Genomic DNA, 21,423 nt, shown 5'->3' with positions numbered 1-21,423 from the left:
CTGACCCGCGGCTCCGCTCCCACCCCCCGGGGGTGGCCTCCGGTGTCCTCGCGGGCCTAGGGCCGGAGTCGAGCCGGCTGGGGCCAGGCCGGGGACTGGGTAGGAGTTCAGGCCTGGGCGACTCCGGGCTGCGCTGGACAGGCGATAACCAGGCCCCGCGGCTGCGGCCTCCGCCTGACGTTGTACGACGCTCCGCCCTCCGATTAGGTCGATTGGTCCTTCTCACTAAAGCCCGCCCCCGGCCCTATTCTATTGGTCTCCTACTTGGCCCCCGCTGGGCTCGAGGACAGACTCCGCCCCAATCCCCGCTACCCGAGTCCCCGCCTTTCTCACCCCAGCCACTGAGTCCAGACACCCACATAAGGTCCTCACAACCCTCACTGACCAACTCACAGACATCTCATAGGAACCCTACAGAGACCTTCACAAACCCAGACACCACGGACGTCCCCACAGATATCCGCAGACCCTACTCAGAGACTCTCAGAGTCTCACAAAGATCCCGCAAAAAACCACGCACAGAAATCCGGCAAAGCCCCCTTAACAGAAGTGAACCCTCTAGGTTTGTCCCTCCAGATCAACGCAGCCCCTTAGGAGACCTCACTCACCGAGGAGGTGACCAGACTGCTGTTGCCACGGTGACTACTAAACGTTCCGGTTGCCCTGGTGACGGATCCTCCACTCCGGGGCAGGGTTCCAGAGGCTTCAGTCAAGCCTCTCCCTCATTCGGCCCTGCACCGCCTCGTCCCTTCCCCTCCCCCACTTCCTCAGAACCGGCCCGAACTCCCTCACGAATTTCTGCAGGTGTCCAAGTCCCTTCCTCAAGCTGTAACTTGTAGGCAAGGGCTCAGCACACAACGCCTGCTGCCAGGGCTAGTCCACAACCAAGCGCCTTCTCTCCCTCGGGGCCAACACCTCCCCGTCCCGCTTCAGACAAGATCCTGACCTAAAGACTTGTAACAGACGAGACAAAGCCTAGAGGTATGTAGTCTCTCAAGTGGCCCTCCTCCAAATCCGCATCCCACTTCCTCCTAATACCTTCCTGTCCCTTCCCACCTGACTCCAACCCCCTCCCATCCTCTGCTTTTCATCCTTATCCTCTCCCTCCCCCACTTTTCTCCACTCAGGTCCCTCCTCCCCTTTTTTCCCTTTCTGTTCCTCCCATCCTGTGGTTATTCACTCTCAGGACCCCTTTCTCGTTTTGCTGAATGTCTGGCTACCTTCCTCTCCATCATCCTACTTCTCCCCCTACTTTCTGACACAAACTTCCTCTTTGGAAAGGCCCTGATGAGTTTAGTTCGGTTCAGTTCTGTTCAGTCCAGTTTCGTCGCTCAGTCGTGTCCGACTCTTTGCGACCCCATGAATCGCAGCACGCCAGGCCTCTCTGTCCATCACCAACTCCCATAGTTCACTCAGACTCACCTCCATCGAGTCAGTGATGCCATCCAGCCATCTCATCCTCTGCCGTCCCCTTCTCCTCCTGCCCCTAATCCCTCCCAGCATCAGGGTCTTTTCCAATGAGTCAACTCTTCGCAGGAGGTGGCCAAAGTACTGGAGTTTCAGCTTTAGCATCATTCCTTCCAAAGAAATCCCAGGGCTGATCTCCTTCAGAATGGACTGGTTGGATCTCCTTGCAGTCCAAGGGACTCTCAAGAGTCTTCTCCAACACCACAGTTCAAAAGCATCAATTCTTCAGCACTCAGCTTTCTTCACAGTCCAACTCTGGCATCCATACATGACCACAGGAAAAACCGTAGCCTTGACTAGATGGACCTTTGTTGGCAGAGTAATGTCTCTGCTTCTGAATATGCTATCTAGGTTGGACACAACTTTCCTTCCAAGGAGTAAGCGTCTTTTAATTTCATGGCTGCAGTCACCATCTGCAGTGATTTTGGAGCCCAAAAAAATAAAGTCTGTCACTGTTTCCACTGTTTCCCCATCTATTTCCCATGAAGTGATGGGACCAGATGCCATGATCTTCGTTTTCTGAATGTTGAGCTTTAAGCCAACTTTTTCAGTCTCCACTTTCACTTTCATCAAGAGGCTTTTTAGTTCCTCTTCACTTTCTGCCATAAGGGTGGTGTCATCTGCATATCTGAGGTTATTGAGATTTCTCCCAGAAATCTTGATTCCAGCTTGTGTATCTTCCAGCCCAGCATTTCTCATGATGTACTCTGCATATAAGTTAAAGAAGCAGGGTGACAATATACAGCCTTGACCTACTCCTTTTCCTATTTGGAACCAGTCTGTTCCATGTCCAGTTCTAACTGTTGCTTCCTGACCTGCATATAAGGTTTCTCAAGAGGCAGGTCAGGTGGTCTGGTATTCCCATCTCTTTCAGAATTTTCCACAGTTTATTGTGATCCACACAGTCAAAGGCTTTGGCATAGTCAATAAAGCAGAAATAGATGTTTTTCTGGAACTCTCTTGCTTTTTCCATGATCCAGCAGATGTTGGCAATTTGATCTCTGGTTCCTCTGCCTTTTCTAAAACCAGCTTGAGCATCAGGAAGTTCACGGTTCACGTATTGCTGAATCCTGGCTTGGAGAATTTTGAGCATTACTTTACTAGCGTGTGAGATGAGTGCAATTGTGCAGTAGTTTGAGCATTCTTTGGCATTGCCTTTCTTTGGGATCGGAATGAAAACTGACCTTTTCCAGTCCTGTGGCCACTGCTGAGTTTTCCAAATTTGCTGGCATATTGAGTGCAGCACTTTCACAGCATCATCTTTCAGGATTTGAAATAGCTCAACTAGAATTCCATCACCTCCACTAGCTTTGTTCGTAGTGATGCTTTCTAAGGCCCACTTGACTTCACATTCCAGGATGTCTGGCTCTAGGTCAGTGATCACACCATCGTGATTATCTGGGTCGTGAAGATCTTTTTTGTACAGTTCTTCTGTGTATTCCTGCCACATCTTAATATCTTCTGCTTCTGTTAGGTCCATACCATTTCTGTCCTTTTTCGAGCCTATCTTTGCATGAAATGTTCCTTTGGTATCTCTGATTTTCTTGAAGAGATCTCTAGTCTTCCCCATTCTGTTGTTTTCTTCTATTTCTTTGCATTGGTTGCTGAGGAAGGCTTTCTTATCTCTTCTTGCTATTCTTTGGAACTCTGCATTCAGATGCTTATATCTTTCCTTTTCTCCTTTGCTTTTCACTTCTCTTCTTTTCACAGCTATTTGTAAGGCCTCCCCAGACAGCCATTTTGCTTTTTTGCATTTCTTTTCCATGGGGATGGTCTTGATCCCTGTCTCCTGTACAATGTCATGAACCTCAGTCCATAGTTCATCAGGCACTCTATCTATCAGATCTAGTCCCTTAAATCTATTTCTCACTCCCACTGTATAATCATAAGGGATTTGATTTAGGTCATACCTGAATGGTCTAGTGGTTTTCCCTACTTTCTTCAATTTAAGTCTGAATTTGGCAATAAGGAGTTCGTGATCTGAGCCACAGTCAGCTCCTGGTTTTGTTTTTGCTGACTTATATAGAGCTTCTCCATCTTTGGCTGCAAAGAATACAATCAATCTGATTTCGGTGTTGACCATCTGGTGATGTCCATGCGTAGAGTTTTCTCTTGTGTTGTTGGAAGAGGGTGTTTGCTATGACCAGTGCATTTTCTTGGCAAAATGCTATTAGTCTTTGCCCTGCTTCATTCCATATTCCAAGGCCAAATTTGCCTGTTACTCCAGGTGTTTCTTGACTTCCTACTTTTGCATTCCAGTCCCTTATAATGAAAAGGACATCTTTTTGGGGTATTAGTTCTAAAAGGTCTTATAGGTCTTCATAGAACCGTTCAACTTCAGCTTCTTCAGCATTACTGGTTGGGGCATAGACTTGGATTACTGTGATATTGAATGGTTTGCCTTGGAAACGAACAGAGATCATTCTGTCATTTTTGAGATTGCATCCAAGTACTGCATTTCGGACTCTTTTGTTGACCATGATGGCCACTCCGTTTCTTCTAAGGGATTCTTGCCCGCAGTAGTAGATATAATGGTCATCTGGGTTAAATTCACCCATTCTGATGAGTTTAAGAAATGATAAATGTAGTATTTGGGGAACATGGACCAAAGTAGAGAGCAGGAGAAGGTAAGGCTGGAATCCTTAGGCAGTGCTTCAAATGATGACAAGCCTTGAATGTCAGGGCCAAGAAATTTGGACCTAATCCTTAGGCTGAGTCATTTGATTGTTTTTAGGCAAAGGAATGCCATTTCAGAAAGGTCTCACACCTGGGTCATTAAGAAGGACTGACACCCTTTGTACCTGGGCTTCCCAGGTGGTACTAGTGGAAAAGAACCCACTTGCTGATGCAGGTAGACATGGGAGATGTGGGTTCGATCCCTGGGTTGGGAAGATCCCCTGGAGGAGGGCATGGCAACCCACTCCAGTATTCTTGTCTGAAGAATCCCATAGACAGAGGAGCCTGGCAGTCTGTAGGGTCACATAGAGTCAGACACAACTGAAGTGACTTAGCATGCATGACCCCGTTTGGACATCCTTCCAAGATAAATTAGGCACACCCCAGTCTCCACAGCATCCTGGGCTTACCCCAGCACAACACCAACTCATTTGTATTGTCATTTTGGTTAACTGGTCTCCTTTCTAGATTCTTTCAGCTGAGTCCAGTGCCTGAGTAAAAGTATTAAGATTAGGCTCTTTAAAAGCATAAGTTACATAAATCAATGAAAGAATGGACGATTAGATTAATATGCTAGGAAAGGCAGCAGAGGAGCAAGGGTATTACATAATCCAGGTAGAAAACTATGAGAATTTGAACAAAATGGGAGGGAAAGGAGAGGAGAGAATGGACTTGTGGGATATTTAGAAGATAGGAAATATAGTCTTTGGTGCCCATTCTAAGATGTGGGCTGAGAGGAAAGGAGAAGACCATGATAATTCCCAGAGTTCAGTTTTGATGACCTGTGGGACATCAATTTAGCAATGTCTAGCAGACAGTTGGGTACGACTGTGAAGTTCAGGGTCTGAGCTGGAAATATGGATTTAGGGGTCATCAACATATAACTGGAAGTAGCTGAAGCACTGAACATGAATGACATTACCAAGGGCAGGGAGGGGTCCTTGGACAAGACTAGACTGTGGTCACTGCATCCTGCACTCTTCGGAGCAAACCCCCACTTTGGCTTGGTCTTCCCAGTCTCTAGAACTTCACAGCCTGACCTCTATGATCCTAAATTACACCCAGAATCCTGCTCTCGGACTAGCCAAGATGCTATGTTCAGGATCCCTTCTCTGCTACCATCTACTGATGGGATTCTGACTGCTTCAGACTTTCAGTACGCAGTTTGGGTCTAGGCACATGGGTGAACCTCCTAGCACCAAGCCCTGGCCCAGAGCTCATCTGGCTTCCCCCAAGTCATATCTCAGGTGCATTAAAAGCTTTATCTTAATTCCATAGCCCCCTGTGAATCCTGACTTGCAGACCCTCTAATCCTAACCTAATGAAACATGTACCCTGTTCTACCGCTAGATGGAAGCAGACAAGGTCACAGAAGAGCCTCATACCACCTTGGATGCAGAAGAGAGCCTTTCTTCAAAGGACCCCTCTCCTGAGGACTCACAGGAGCCCCCTATCCCTGAAAGCCCCTTAGAGCCCGCCGTCTCTGAAACCCTGTTAGAGTCCCTTGCCTCTGAATCTCCTGTGTTGCCCTCCACTTCCCAGACCTCTTTAGACATCCACACCTCTGAAGCCCCTGTAGAGCCTTCCACCTCTACCACCCCTTTAGAACACTCTGCCTCTGAAGTCCCTTTGGAGACCCTTACCCCTGAGACCCAGTTGGAAACCCACATCCCCAAAGTCCTAGATCAACAACTTGCTTTTCAGACTTCGTCACTAGGCCATGCCTCCCCTGATAATCCAGAGGAAGATTTCTCTGAGTCTTCCTCCAGCGAGAGCTCATGGGCAAAGAGGTCCATCCACACCTCTGAATTTGAAGGCTTTCCAAGGCACTCCCTTTCAGGCTCTCCATCCCAGGTCTACTTGGACACATCTACAAAAGTGAAGGAAGAGGAAGAAGAGGGCGAGAAAGAGATGGATGTCGCTGACAGTAATACTCACGCAGCTCAGCCTGAACACCGGCTGGGCAAGAAGGGGAAGAAAGGAGTCAGCCGTAATTGCTCCTGCTCATTCCCCTTTTCTCAGCACTGTCTTTGACCTGCCTCAGGAGGAGGAGATTGGGTTACTCTGTGACCTGGCCCCTTCTCTTAGATTTGGGGCCTCCTCACTTCGCCTTAGTTACTTAGCCTTTCCCTCCCCAGGTTACACCATCCACCCAGTGGTCCCTGCTAAACAGGCAGACCTGGTGGGTGTGGCTAAGGCAATGCACAGAGAGAAGTTTGGTACGCAAGTGAATTATCTTTTCCAATGGGAGAAGGATGCAGCCCTGAATGCCATCCAAACAGGTGAGCCCAGGCAGCCTTTCAGGGAACTGTGAGAGGCCCATGGCCATCCCTCTGTCCAACAGGATCTAGGAACCTGCTCCTTCAGTGGATAGCCCTTGTGGAAAATGGCACCACCACCTTCCTGGAATCTGGGAGGGGAGCAGATGGGTAGGCCAAAGTAGATGAGGGTGGATGCAGACAAAAAGTGAGGATATTCATATAAAGCCAAGCAGGAACAGGTGGCTGAACTAGGGCTCAGGTAACCTGCACCAAACAGATCCTAAAGCAGAGATGGCCCAGGACCCTGGACAGTTTCCAGGTGACTTGTTGCTCTAACAAGGCAAAAGGCCTTAGTCCCCTTGGTGGAAATGTATTAAAAGGCTGTCATGGGGACTTCCCTGGCAGTCCAGTGGTTAAGACTCTGCACTTCCACTGCAGGGGGTGCAGGTTTGACCCCTGACACTGATGTGGGGGAACAAGGATCCCACCACATGGTGCAGCTAAAAGTTAAAAAAAAAAAAGGCCATGATCCCTGAATGCCAAACCCATGATCACCTGGAAATCCAAAGCTCTAAGTCTTCTCACCAAAGAGAGCCATGTCTTCTAGTCCCATTAACTCCAAGTCTCAGCCCAGAAGTAGTATTCTAGACGGTCCTGTTAATGGCATGCCAGGCTTCACTATGTCTGTATATAAAGGGTGTGCATGTGAACCATGTGAGCACACACCATTCTGTGTGTGAACACGTGCATCTGTGTCACTGAACTTCACGTCTGTAGGAATTCGGTAAGAAGGTCACCTGACCTGTTATGAGGATTCTGGGATTTCTCAACTGAATTCAATAGGTATCACTGCATTTGGGGGAAGGGGGTTTATTTCCCTATTGATTGGAATAGAGTTATGTTCTAACCATAAGAGATGTTATCATGCAAATGAGACTGTGTGATCATGGAAATGAATGTATTGTGCAGTCAAAATGGCATCCCCTATAATGTCTCCTCCCCAGTCCTCGTCCAATTATAACAGGAAGAGGGTTTGGAATCAAGGCAGAGTAGAAGGCCCTACTCTGGAATGCACAGCCCACTCTATATTGTCCCACATTAAGGGGATTATAGAGTCTGAGGTATAATTGCCATTCCTCTAGCTCAAACTTCAGTCTTCTTCATCTGAAAGATGAGCAATGACTCCGACAACAGTGCTTGAACTTGACTCTCCCAGGCCCTCAGGCCAGGCCTTGATCTATGGGGCACTGCACAATTGCACTCATCTCACACGCTAGTAAAGTAATGCTCAAAATTCTCCAAGCCAGGCTTCAGCAATATGTGAACTGTGAACCTCCAGGTGTTCAAGCTGGTTTTAGAAAAGGCAGAGGAACCAGAGATCAAATTGCCAACATCTGCTGGATCATGGAAAAAGCAAGAGAGTTCCAGAAAAACGTCTATTTCTGCTTTATTGACTATGCCAAAGCCTTTGTCTATGTGGATCACAATAAACTGTGGAAAATTCTGAAAGAGATGGGAATACCAGACCACCTGACCTGCCTCTTGAGAAACCTATTTGCAGGTCAGGAAGCAACAGTTAGAACTGGACATGGAACAACAGACTGGTTCCAAGTAGGAAAAGGAGTAGGTCAAGGCTGTATATTGTCACTGTGCTTATTTAACTTATATGCAGAGTACATCATGAGAAACACTGGGCTGGAAGAAGCACAAGCTGGAATCAAGATTGCCGGGAGAAATCTCAATAACCTCAGATATGCAGATGACACCACCCTCATGGCAGAAAGTGAAGAGGAACTAAAAAGCCTCTTGATGAAAGTGAAAGAGGAGAGTGAAAAAGTTGGCTTAAAGCTCAACATTCAGAAAACGAAGATCATGGCATCTGGTCCCATCACTTCATGGAAAATAGATGGGGAAACAGTGGAAATAGTGGCAGACTTTATTGTTTTGGGCTCCAAAATCATGGCAGATGGTGACTGCTGTGATTTTAAATTAAAAGACGCTTTAATAAATTAATTTCATTTAATTAAATGAAATTAAAAGACGCTTACTCCTTGGAAAGAAAGTTATGTCCAATCTAGATAGCATATTGAAAAGCAGAGACATTACTTTGCCAATAAAGGTCCGTCTAGTCAAGGCTATGGTTTGTCCAGTGGTCATGTATGACCATGGATGGTTACGGATGTGAGAGTTGGACTGTGAAGAAAGCTGAGCGCCAAAGAATTGATGCTTTTGAACTGTGGTATTGGAGAAGACTCTTGAGAGTCCCTTGGACTGCAAGGAGATCCAACCAGTCCATTCTAAAGGAGATTGGTCCTGGGTGTTCATTGGAAGGACTGATGCTAAAGCTGAAACTCCAATACTTTGGCCACCTCACGTGAAGAGTTGACTCATTGGAAAAGACTCTGATGCTGGGAGGGATTGGGGACAGGAGGAGAAGGGGACGACAGAGGATGAGATGGCTGGATGGCATCACCGACTCGACGAACGTGAGTTTGAGTGAACTCTAGGAGTTGGTGATGGACAGGAAGGCCTGGCGTGCTGCGGTTCATGGAGTCGCAAAGAGTTGGACACGACTGAGCGACTGAGCTGAACTGAACCCTTGTTCAACTCTGCACCTCACCTGTTCATGCACTGGATCCTGCTATTCTAAACAGAGTTCAGAATTCCTCCAGTGGAATGCCAGCCTCCACCCAACCTCATTGTGACTCGGTCTAAACTCTGCCCCCTTTCAACCAAGCTTCCCTGGTGTGATGGGGCACTAATACAACGGGCTGGCGGTGTAAGTCAGAAGCATCAAAGCCAAAAGCCACATCTGGACAGGCTTCAGATGCTAAGAGACCATGGGTAAGACAAGAAAACCTAGTTTGACAGGCACAGAATTGTGGATTGTGGTCCTGGCCAGAGTCAAAGAGCAGAGGACACTTGACTCTTTCTCATTCTCCTTATGGAACTTCAGGGTTTTACCTGAAATACTGGGTCTCTCTTCCCTCCTAAAGGAATTTGCTCAATCGCTTATTCAGTCAAGCTTCTATGTTCTCAGAGCACCTGTTTTGTACCAGGTCCTGTGTGAGGACTCAAAACAGTGATGAAAAGACTGACCCTGCCTTAGAGGAACTCACAGTGGAAGGAGAATACAAGTGAACAGTCCACTAGAAGGCACTGTGATGTGACAAGGGTAGCACAAGAGTCATGGAAGGCAGGAGGAGAGGGACTCCTAGACAGAAGGGGAAATCAGGGACAACTTTTTGATGGAGATGGCAGTTCACTGGAGCTTTTAAATAGGATTAAGAGTCCTAGAGCTGAAGGCCCCACTCCTGGGGGGTTGAGGGGGAGACCCAGGATTGTTGACTTCAAGTTGGGATACTCTCAGCTCTCACAGAGGATGAGAAAACCTGAGTGGGAAAGGCTCTGGATCTCCTCCCACATTTACTCAGCACCACCCTTGCCTTGTGGTGAGACTAATTGTGAAGCCAGACTGTTTCTCATCTCAAGGGCAGCAGCCTCTGGCCAGTGCCTGCTCTCAGGGATACAGCTTAGGCTCTTCTTCCTTCCCATGCCTCCTTTCTTAGCCTCACAAGACTCTATTTTTGCTGTTCACCCCACTCATGACTTCTGGCCTCCCCTTTTCTCCTGAACCTTGGAGAACCATAGGCAGCCCTTCTCAGGTTCACAGAGGGCATTAGTTCAGTAACCTCAGGAATGTAGAAGGGACATATGACAGTGCCAGCCTGAAGAAGTGAGGGAAGCCCGCCTCCTTCCTCATGGCACTGGGGCTGCCCCACCTCCTCCTCTTCAGGTCCCTTCACCACCATGCTCCTTAGGAGCCAATCTCCACCACCTACTCTGCACCTGGCCCATCATCTTCCTTTGCCCTCACCTTAGACACTTCAAGGAAACCAAGCAAAGGTGGGCTCTAGCGTTGGGAGGGGAGGAGATGAGAATCCCACAGTCACAGAGAACACAGCAAGATACATGTGCATCATCACACAGAAGCTCATTTATAATAATCTTCCTGCTCAGAAATGAAGGCTGTCTTCAGTCACCTCTGACAGGCCGACACAGGTGGAATGGATCCTCGGGTGGGACAGGCTCTGAAGACACTCGTAGGGTGATGAGAAAACCTTGAACAAAAAGTCTAAAGGGGCAGGGAGGAGGATGTGTGGGTGGTGATAGAGACACATGGAGGGAGAGGTAAGAACACTTTGGGCGGAGCTTAGGCTATTTTTCCCTGTTCAGATCAGATCAGTCGCTCAGTCGTGTCCAACTCTTTGCGACCCCATGAATCGCAGCACACCAGGCCTCCCTGTCCATCACCAACTCCCGGAGTTCACTCAGACTCATGTCAATCGAGTCAGTGATGCCATCCAGCCATCTCATCCTCTGTCGTCCCTTCTCCTCTTGCCCCCAATCCCTCCCAGCATCAGAGTCTTTTCCAATGAGTCAACTCTTCGCAGGAGGTGGCCAAAGTATTGGAGTTTCAGCTTTAGCATCATTCCTTCCAAAGAAATCCCAAGGCTGATCTCCTTCAGAATGGACTGGTTGGATCTCCTTGCAGTCCAAGGGACTCTCAAGAGTCTTCTCCAACACCACAGTTCAAAAGCATCAATTCTTCGGCGCTCAGCTTTCTTCACAGTCCAACTCTCACATCCAAACATGACCACTGGAAAAACCATAGCCTTGACTAGACGAACCTTTGTTGGCCAAGTAATGTCTCTGCTTTTGAATATGCTATCTAGGTTGGTCATAACTTTCCTTCCAAGGTGTAAGTAAGTGTCTTCTAATTTCATGGCTGCAGTCACCATCTGCAGTGATTTTGGAGCCCAAAAAAATAAAGTCTGACACTGTTTCCACTGTTTCCCCATCTATTTCCCATGAAGTGATGGGACCAGATGCCATGGTCTTCGTTTTCTGAATGTTGAGCTTTAAGCCAACTTTTTCACTCTCCACTTTCACCTTCATCAAGAGGCTTTTTAGTTCCTCTTCACTTTCTGCCATAAGGATGGTGTCATCTGCACATCTGAGGTTATTGATATTTCTCCTGGCAATCTTGATTCCAGCTTGTGTTTCTCCAAGTCCAGCGTTTCTCATGATGTACTCTGCATATAAGTTAAAGAAGCACAGTGACAATATACAGCCTTGATGTACTCCTTTTCCTATTTGGAACCAGTCTGTTGTTCCATGTCCAGTTCTAACTGTTGCTTCCTGACATGCATACAAATTTCTCAAGAGGCAGATCAGGTGGTCTGATATTCCCATCTCTTGAAGAATTTTCCACAGTTTATTGTGATCCACACAGTCAAAGGTTTTGGCATAGTCAATAAAGCAGAAATAGATGTTTTTCTGGAACTCTCTTGCTTTTTCCATGATCCAGCAGATGTTGGCAATTTGATCTCTGGTTCCTCTACCTTTTCTAAAACCAGCTTGAATATCTGGAAGTTCACGGTTCACATATTGCTGAAGCCTGGCTTGGAGAATTTTAAGCATTACTTTACTAGCGTGTGAGGTGACTGCAACTGTGCAGTGGTTTGAGCATTCTTTGGCATTGCCTTTCTTTGGGATTGGGATGAAAACTGACCTTTTCCAGTCCTGTGGCCACTGCTGAGTTTTCCAAATTTGCTGGCATATTGAGTGCAGCACTTTCACAGCATCATCTTTCAGGATTTGAAATACTTCAACTTTAATTCCATCACCTCCACTAGCTTTGTTCGTAGTGATGCTTTCTAAGGCCCACTTGACTTCACATTCCAGGATGTCTGGCTCTAGGTCAGTGATCACACCATCGTGATTATCTGGGTTGTGAAGATCTTTTTTTGTACAGTTCTTCTGTGTATTCTTGCCATCTCTTCTTAATATCTTCTGCTTCTATTAGGTCCATACCATTTCTGTCCTTTATCAAGCCTATCTTTGCATGAAATGTTCCTTTGATATCTCTGATTTTCTTGAAGAGATCTCTAGTCTTTCCCATTCTGTTGTTTTCCTGTATTTCTTTGCATTGACTGGTGATAGAAACAAGGTCCAATGCTGTAAAGAGCAATATTGCATAGGAACCTGGAATGTCAGGTCCATGAATTAAGGCAAATTGGAAGTGGTCAAACAAGAGATGGCAAGAGTGAATGTCGACATTCTAGGAATCAGCGAACTGAAATGGACTGGAATGGGTGAATTTAACTCAGATGACCATTATATCTACTACTGCGGGCAGGAATCCCTCAGAAGAAATGGAGTAGCCATCATGGTCAACAAAAGAGTCCGAAATGCAGTACTTGGATGCAATCTCAAAAACGACAGAATGATCTCTGTTCATTTCCAAGGCAAACCATTCAATATCACAGTAATCCAAGCCTATGCCCCAACCAGTAACGCTGAAGAAGCTGAAGTTGAATGGTTCTATGAAGACCTACAAGACCTTTTAGAACTAACACCCAAAAAAGATGCCCTTTTCATTATAGGGGACTGGAATGCAAAAGTAGGAAGTCAAGAAACACCTGAAGTAACAGGCAAATTTGGCCTTGGAATATGGAATGAAGCAGGGCAAAGACTAATAGCGTTTTGCCCAGAAAATGCACTGGTCATAACAAACACCCTCTTCCAACAACACAAGAGAAGACTCTACACATGGACATCACCAGATGGTCAACACCGAAATCAGATTGATTATATTCTTTGCAGCCAAAGATGGAGAAGCTTTCTTTGCAGCCAAAGATGGAGAAGCTCTATACAGTCAGCAAAAACAAGACCAAGAGCTGACTGTGGCTCAGACCATGAACTCCTTATTGCCAAATTCAGACTTAAATTGAAGAAAGTAGGGAAAACCACTAGACCATTCAGGTATGACCTAAATCAAATCCCTTATGATTATACAGTGGAAGTGAGAAATAAATTTAAGGGCCTAGATCTGATAGATAGAGTGCCTGATGAGCTATGGAATGAGGTTCATGACATTGTACAGGAGACATGGATCAAGACCATCCTCATGGAAAAGAAATGCAAAAAAGCAAAATGGCTGTCTGGGGAGGCCTTACAAATAGCTGTGAAAAGAAGAGAAGCGAAAAGCAAAGGAGAAAAGGAAAGATATAAACATCTGAATGCAGAGTTCCAAAGAATAGCAAGAAGAGATTTTTCCTTGTTACTTTCCCTTATTACTCAATCCCTCCATACCCAGGTCTCTATATTGGCTGGCGCTGCCCCCATTATCTATGGGACTGTTTCCGAATTGGGGATGAGTCCAAGTGCTTTTGTGGACACTTGCTGAGAGAGCACCAGATCATCTCAGGTGTGAAGGGTAACTGTCTTCTGTCGTGTGTTGAGATGTGTGAGAGCGTGTGTGTGTGTGTGTGTGTGTGTGTGTGTGTGTGTGTGTGTTGGTTTGGGGGAGACGTTGACATGGGAAGACCAAGCCCTGTCAAGTGCTGGTCTAACCCTCTTCACAGACATATCCGTGCCCTGCAACATGGGCCAGTGCCGCTGCCTCATGTTCTGCTTCATCCCCTCACGCCCAGAGGAGGTGGGTGAGTTCTGGCTCAAGAGACGGGCCACTTTTGACCCCAGGTCTTGGAGGGCCCAATGTCGCTGCAAACACAGCCATGAAGACCACACAGCTACTGGGTCCCATTCCTGCAGGGTCAAAGGTACTTTCTTAAGCAAGGGGAGTGCAGGGGTGGGCATGGGTTTGGATAGGCTGCAAGTAGTTTGGGGATGCAGATGGGGAACTGGGAGGAGAGATTTGGGCATGCAGTTGGTGAGGAAGATGTGAGGATGTGGTCAGCCCCTAGGGAAGCCCGAATTCCCTGCACTCTCCTTGGCTGCCCCCTTGCCTTAGGCTGTTGCTGCAGCTGCTTTGAGTCTAATTTCCTCTGTGCGGCCTGTGACCGGCGCTGGGAGGAACATGAGACTTTCTTTGAGACTGAGGAGACCCGGCGGCGAGGAGGGAGGCCACACGGTGAGAGGGCAACCTGGGCTCAGGGCCCACTCAAGGGTCTATAATCAGCCAAGCTGAAGGCACTCCTGCCCTAAGCCATCCCACCCAGGACTACTTTGCCCCTCCTTCCTGCAGCCCACACCCACACTGATTTATACCCCCAGGAGCAGACTATGTGCCTTTTGCAGAGATGCCTACCCTCCAAGAAGCCATCATCAACCACTCTGACTTCGAGGCCCTCCAGAAGCAGGGGCTCTCTGGCCATCCCAGCTCTTACCCTAGTCCCCCAGGGCTCCCTAGCCCACGCGATGTCCAGCCTGGCCCTCCATCTAAGCCCCGTATCTGACCCTTTCACCTCTGCTCTTCCGTTCTCCAGGGACAGACACTGTCGACACCTGGCGCAGGCCTCTGTGAGCCTGGCCCAGATCAGCAATAAAGAGAAAACCACTGGAATCTGACTGACTCTGTATGAGGCAGAGAGAGCCCAGCCTGGGGCAGACACCCTAGGACCTTGGAGTTAGCACCTCCAGGGGGGCAAGAGACAGGGTAGATCCAACCATCTGCCTCCACCCCACGTGCATTCAAAAGGCTATTTCTGGCATCAGGAAGAGAGAATGGCTTCAAGGGAGGGATTTCAAGAAGGAGCACTGATGTCAGATATAGCTGGGGGCTCCAGGAAGATAAAGACTGAAAGTGTCCATCAGATCTGCAATTAGAAAGTCTTTGGTGACTTCAGAAAGTGCAGTTTTGGTGGTGCAGTGGAAAGCGGAACCAAACAATAGTAAGTGTGAAGGCATTTCTGTAAGAAGCTTAGATGAAAAGAGCAGGGAAGAAGTCAGACAATATCTACAGGGGGATGTGGAATCAAGAAAGCAATTTTTAGTTAGGAAAAAAGCATTCTTTTTAGTTAGGAGAGACCAGTAGAGAAAAAGACCTTGAAGGATACAGTAGAAAAAGAGAAATGCCTAGGGAAGACAGATCCCAAAGACAGAAGGAGAGGATGAGGTAAAGGCAGAGGTGAAGGGATTCAGTCTGGACAGGAGAAACACCACTTCTGGGGACCAGGAAGAAGAAAGAAAGGATGGGGCCCTCACTGAGTTGCAGGGAGTAGAATTCTGTGGACGCTCCCCTGGGAACGTAGGAGACAAGGTCAGTTTCTGGTGGGGGAGGAAGGGGATAAGAGTGGGGGGTGGGCGGGTAGGAGACAGGAAGAGGGATAAAGGCTTGGGAAGGTTAAAGAAAGGAACTGGAGAAAACCCTGATGGGTGGGTAATTGAGGATTCAGGTATAGTTGGAAGCTGGAACCAAGTCAGAGGAGCAGAGAAGCAAAATATTTAGATTAATGGGTGGTGATGGGAAGAGTGTCAGGGAGGAAGAAAATAAGCCAAAAGAAGGCTTGAGGATGTGGAGGGAGCTGACCACACAAATAAGAAAAAAAAGTAAAGCCAGGATGCAATCAACAGATTTTTTAAAAAAGGAACAGAAGTCTCTAATGAGGTCCAGTAGCAGATGCAGTGGTAGGGATCAAAGTACAGGAGACAGTGGCCAGAACCCACAGAGTGTTGCAGCTTTCAGAGAGCAGCTACAAGTGATCACAAGCACCTGGAGCAGAGAATCCAGGGGCCGGGGGCCAGAATGGGTGAATGTGTGGGAGTTGACTAGGAAGCCCATACATGATTCTAACGGAGAATAGCAGGTTCTGACAGTAATGGGCTCTATGATCTTAGGCCAGTCACTTTCCCTCCCAGAGCCTCTGTTTCTGGGTCTATAAAATAGGATGGACCTATGTGCTACCTGTGTCTTTAAGAACCCAAAGAAATAACCAGTTTCAAAGTGTTTTGTACTCACCTACCAGTCCTGGCTGGTTTCCTCTTCCTACATCCCAGCACCTCTTATCTCTTGCCCTTCTCCACAGGCACACAGACTACTGTAGCCTCCAGGGTACAGAAAAGGCCAATGTACATTTCCACATTTAATGAGGTCATCTATTCTTCCAAGGAAAGGAATGCAACTTTGACTGCTAGAACTCCTGGGGGAAATCCCAGGGTCAAATGTCTGCCTTCAGAAGCAGAAAAGACTCTCTAATATGGCTATTCAAAAGAAATCATTACTATCTCCAGAAGTAGAATTCCTTATTACTGGTTATTTTGGAATTAGCACCACGATGACCATTAACTAAAACCAATTCAAATAGCAGTCAACAATAAAAGAATGGTAAACTCATTTAACGGAGAAGGCAATGACACCCCACTCCAGTACTCTTGCCTAGAAAATCCCATGGGCGGAGGAGCCTGGTAGGGTGCAGTCCATGGGGTCACTAGGAGTCGGACATGACTGAGCGACTTCACTTTCATGCATTGGAGAAGGAAATTGCAACCCATTCCAGTGTTCTTGCCTGGAGAATCCCAGGGACGGGGAGCCTGGTAGGCTGCCGTCTATGGGGTCACACAGAGTCAGACACGATGGAAGCGACTTAGCAGCAACAACAAACTCATTTAAACTCATAAACTGTGATAAACTCATTTAAAGAAGTATTAATATTATGCAGCCATTACAAAATATTTATATAGACTATGTAATACTATGGGAAATTGTGAAAAGGATAAGAAATGGTAATAAGAATGTAATATGTAATACATATGTATTATATATTATGGAAAAGGAAATGAAAGAAATAACCAAATGTTATCCATTCCACAAATATTTCTTGAGTGTCTATATATGTCAGGTCACATGCTTTAAAACAAAAAAGACACAGTGGTGACTTTTGCCCTGTATTAAATATCAGACTAAAACTTACCTGGTTTGAGTATATTAGAGTATATTAACATTTTGTGATCACATGTTTCTGATGTCAAAAAATGTATATTCCAGCAGAACAAAATATACTTCTAACCTAGCCATAAGGCATTTTCCCTCATCCTTCGAACCCGCCTGACTCACTGAAAATGTCAGGCATGGAGCTTACCGTTCAGTTCAGTTCAGTCGCTCAGTCTTGTCTGACTCTTTGCGACCCCATGAATCGCAGCACACCAGGCCTCCCTGTCCATCACCAACTCCCGTAGTTCACTCAGACTCACGTCCATCGAGTCAGTGATGCCATCCAGCCATCTCATCCTCTGTCGTCCCCTTTTCCTCCTGTCCCCAATCCCTCCCAGCATCAGAGTCTTTTCCAATGAGTCAACTCTTCACATGAGGTGGCCAAAGTACTGGAGTTTCACCTTTAGATCTCAGTCCTTCCAATGAACACCCAGGACTGATCTCCTTTAGAATGGACTGGTTGGATCTCCTTGCAGTCCAAGGGACTCTCAAGAGTCTTCTCCAACACCACAGTTCAAAAGCATCAATTCTTCGGCATTCAGCTTTCTTCACAGTCCAACTCTCACATCCGTACATGACCACTGGAAAAACCACAGCCTTGACTAGATGGACCTTTGTTAGCAAAGTAATGTCTCTGCTTTTGAATATGCTATCTAGGTTGGTCATAACCTTCCTTCCAAGGAGTAAGCATCTTTTAATTTCATGGCTGCAATCACCATCTGCAGTGATTTTGGAGCCCAAAAAAATAAAGTCTGACACTGTTTCCATTGTTTCCCCATCTATTTCCCATGAAGTGATGGGACCAGATGCCATGATCTTCGTTTTCTGAATGTTGAGCTTTAAGCCAACTTTTTCACTCTCCTCTTTCACTTTCATCAAGAGGCTTTTTAGTTCCTCTTCACTTTCTGCCATAAGGGTGGTGTCATCTGCATATCTGAGGTTATTGAGATTTCTCCCGGCAATCTTAATTCCAACTTGTGCTTCTTCCAGCCCAGTGTTTCTCATGATGTAATCTGCATATAAGTTAAATAAGCACAGTGACAATATACAGCCTTGATGTAGTCCTTTTCCTATTTGGAACCATCTGTTGTTCCATGTCCAGTTCTAACTGTTGCTTCCTGACCTGCAAATAGGTTTCTCAAGAGGCAGATCAGGTGGTCTGATATTCCCATCTCTTTCAGAATTTTCCACAGTTTATTGTGATCCACATAGACAACGGCTTTGGCATAGTCAATAAAACAGAAATAGATGTTTTTCTGGAACTCTCTTGCTTTTTCCATGATCCAGCGGATGTTGGCAATTTGATCTCTGGTTCCTCTGCCTTTTCTAAAACCAGCTTGAACATCTGGAGGTTCACGGTTCACATATTGCTGAATCCTGGCTTGGAGAATTTTGAGCATTACTTTGCTAGTGTGTGAGATGAGTGCAATTGTGCGGTAGTTTGAGCATTCTTTGGCATTGCCTTTCTTTGGGATCAGAATGAAAACTGACCTTTTCTAATCCTGTGGCCACTGCTGAGTTTTCCAAATTTGCTGGCATATTGAGTGCAGCACTTCCACAGCATCATCTTTCAGGATTTGAAATAGCTCAACTGGAATTCCATCACCTCCACTAGCTTTGTTCGTAGTGATGCTTTCTAAGGCCCACTTGACTTCACATTCCAGGATGTCTGGCTCTAGGTCAGTGATCACACCATCGTGATTATCTGGGTCGTGAAGATCTTTTTTGTACAGTTCTTCTGTGTATTCTTGCCATCTCTTCTTAATATCTTCTGCTTCTGTTAGGTCCATACCATTTCTGTCCTTTATCGAGCCCATCTTTGCATGAAATGTTCCCTTGATATCTCTGATTTTCTTGAAGAGATCTGTAGTCTTTCCCATTCTGTTGTTTTCCTCTATCTCTTTGCATTGATCGCTGAGGAAGGCTTTCTTATCTCTTCTTGCTATTCTTTGGAACTCTGCATTCAGATGTTTATATCTTTCCTTTTCTCCTTTGCTTTTCACTTCTCTTCTTTTCACAGCTATTTGTAAGGCCTCCCCAGACAGCCATTTTGCTTTTTTGCATTTCTTTTCCATGGGAATGGTCTTGATCCCTGTCTCCTGTACAATGGCACAAACCTCATTCCATAGTTCATCAGGCACTCTATCTATCAGATCTAGTCCCTTAAATCTATTTCTCACTCCCACTGTATAATCATAAGGGATTTGATTTAGGTCATACCTGAATGGTCTAGTGGTTTTCCCTACTTTCTTCAATTTAAGTCTGAATTTGGCAATAAGGAGTTCGTGATCTGAGCCACAGTCAGCTCCCAGTCTTGTTTTTGTTGACTGTCTAGAGCTTCTCCATCTTTGGCTGCAAAGAATATAATCAATCTGATTTCAGTGTTGACCATCTGGTGATATCCATGTGTAGAGTCTTCTCTTGTGTTGTTGGAAGAGGGTGTTTGCTATGACCAGTGCATTCTCTTGGCAAAATTCTATTAGCCTTTGCTCTGCTTCATTCCATATTCCAAGGCCAAATTTGCCTGTTACTCCAGGTGTTTCCTGACTTCCTACTTTTGCATTCCAGTCCCCTATAATGAAAAGGACATCTTTTTTGGGTGTTAGTTCTAAAAGGTCTTGTAGGTCTTCATAGAACCATTCAACTTCAGCTTCTTCAGCGTTACTGGTTGGGGCATAGGCTTGGATTACTGTGATATTGAATGGTTTGCCTTGGAAACGAACAGAGATCATTCTGTCGTTTTTGAGATTGCATCCAAGTACTGCATTTCGGACTCTTTTGTTGACCATGATGGCTACTCCATTTCTTCTGAGGGATTCCTGCCCGCAGTAGTAGATATAATGGTCATCTGAGTTAAATTCACCCATTCCAGTCCATTTCAGTTCGCTGATTCCTAGAATGTCAACGTTCACTCTTGCCATCTCCTGTTTGACTACTTCCAATTTGCCTTGATTCATGGACCTGACATTCCAGGTTCCTATGCAATATTGCTCTTTACAGCATCGGACCTTGCTTCTATCACCAGTCACATCCACAATTGGGTATTGTTTTTGCTTTGGCTCCATCCCTTCATTCTTTCTGGAGTTATTTCTCCATTGATCTCCAGTAGCATATTGGGCACCTACTGACCTGGGGAGTTCCTCTTTCAGTATCCTATCATTTTGTCTTTTCATACTGTTCATGGGGTTCTCAAGGCAAGAATCCTGAAGTGGTTTGCCATTCCCTTCTCCAGTGGACCACATTCTGTCAGGATGTGGACCACTTATTCTGAACAGGAAAGGACATTGGACACACAGTCCTTTGCTTATTAGTCGTGCAACAGGACACTCCTGCCCCTCCCGTTAAAAAAAGAAAGAAAGAAAAATGCAAAACCGCCCTGAAAACAAACTGCAGAACTTTTAGTCTTGGAGTGAACAAGCACATAAACTAAGAAGGAATTGCCCTCAGACGAGTAAGTAAACACCTTTGAAATGGTCAAGAGGCTGAAACTGTTTGTGGGGGAAATTCTGGGTAATTATCCCACCAGTTAAAAAAAGATCACGTCCCTACATACGAACCTGGAATGTCAGGTCCATGAATCAAGGCAAATTGGAAGTAGTCAAACAGGAAATGGCAAGAGTGAAAGTGGACATTCTAGGAATCAGCGAACTAAAATGTCTACAATGCGGGAGACCTGGGTTCGATCCCTGGGTCGGGAAGATCCCCTGGAGAAGGAAATGGCAATCCACTCCAGTACTATTGCCTGGAAAATCCCATGGACAGAGGAGCCTGGTAGGCTACAATCCATGGGGTCACAAAGAGTTGGACACGACTGAGTGACTTCACTTTCTTTTCTTTCACGTCCCTATTCACTTTCAGCCCTATTCGCCGGGCGTCCCCCACCCGCTTCTTTCCCCGGTACTCCGGCGGTCTGGAACTTCCGTACTAGTGTCCTGGGGCCAATAAGCGCCAAGTGGCCACCTCTCCAAACCCCGCCCTCCTACTGGCCAATGAGCTTCTGCGCGGCAGGTGACGGAGCACCGCCCCCTTCCTCTCAGCCCACCAATAGGGGCCCGACCCGACTAGGCGGTGTCAATAAGGTGAAAGCCCCACTACTCGGGAGCCGCAGCCTAAGATGGGCCGACTTTGTGTTGAGAGCCAATTGGAGGAAAATCCCACCTCTAGGTGGCTCAGTCCTTCCAATAGAGTGAGAAACTATCTCACAGCGAAAACTAGTGAGGGGACCCAATGGTATAGGAACTTTCACTCTGACTAGAGGACGAAGCCAATGGAGTAAAAAAT

At 46.4% G+C, this 21,423-nt stretch overlaps 1 protein-coding gene across 2 annotated transcripts; it reads left to right on the top strand.

Moving 5' to 3' along the window:
- Positions 1-270: 270 nt before the first annotated feature.
- On the top strand, positions 271-15,465 carry FAM221B (family with sequence similarity 221 member B). 2 transcript variants are annotated; one of them, XM_070794744.1, is made up of 7 exons: positions 271-981; positions 5,494-6,133; positions 6,282-6,425; positions 13,567-13,677; positions 13,835-14,032; positions 14,224-14,343; positions 14,699-15,465. In XM_070794744.1, exons 2-7 carry the CDS (start codon positions 5,494-5,496, stop codon positions 14,734-14,736), a joined length of 1,251 nt encoding a protein of 416 aa, XP_070650845.1. In that variant the 5' UTR covers positions 271-981; the 3' UTR covers positions 14,737-15,465. The 2 variants fall into 2 exon arrangements, with proteins under 2 accessions (XP_070650845.1, XP_070650843.1); XM_070794742.1 differs by having other exon boundaries at positions 14,487-15,465.
- Positions 15,466-21,423: the final 5,958 nt, after the last annotated feature.

Source organism: Bos indicus, chromosome 8, assembly GCF_029378745.1.
Source record: "Bos indicus isolate NIAB-ARS_2022 breed Sahiwal x Tharparkar chromosome 8, NIAB-ARS_B.indTharparkar_mat_pri_1.0, whole genome shotgun sequence".
Classification (NCBI taxonomy): domain Eukaryota; kingdom Metazoa; phylum Chordata; class Mammalia; order Artiodactyla; family Bovidae; genus Bos; species Bos indicus.
This window is presented reverse-complemented; position numbering and strand designations above follow the sequence as displayed.

Bases quoted from the DNA above. Each gene is read 5' to 3' on its own strand.
- FAM221B (XM_070794742.1), top strand. From the start codon at position 5,494: ATGGAAGCAGACAAGGTCACAGAAGAGCCTCATACCACCTTGGATGCA. The intron at 6,134-6,281 runs GTAATTGCTCCT...TTCCCTCCCCAG, and splicing joins GGGGAAGAAAGGAGTCAGCC to GTTACACCATCCACCCAGTG. The intron at 14,033-14,223 runs GTACTTTCTTAA...CCCTTGCCTTAG, and splicing joins CCATTCCTGCAGGGTCAAAG to GCTGTTGCTGCAGCTGCTTT.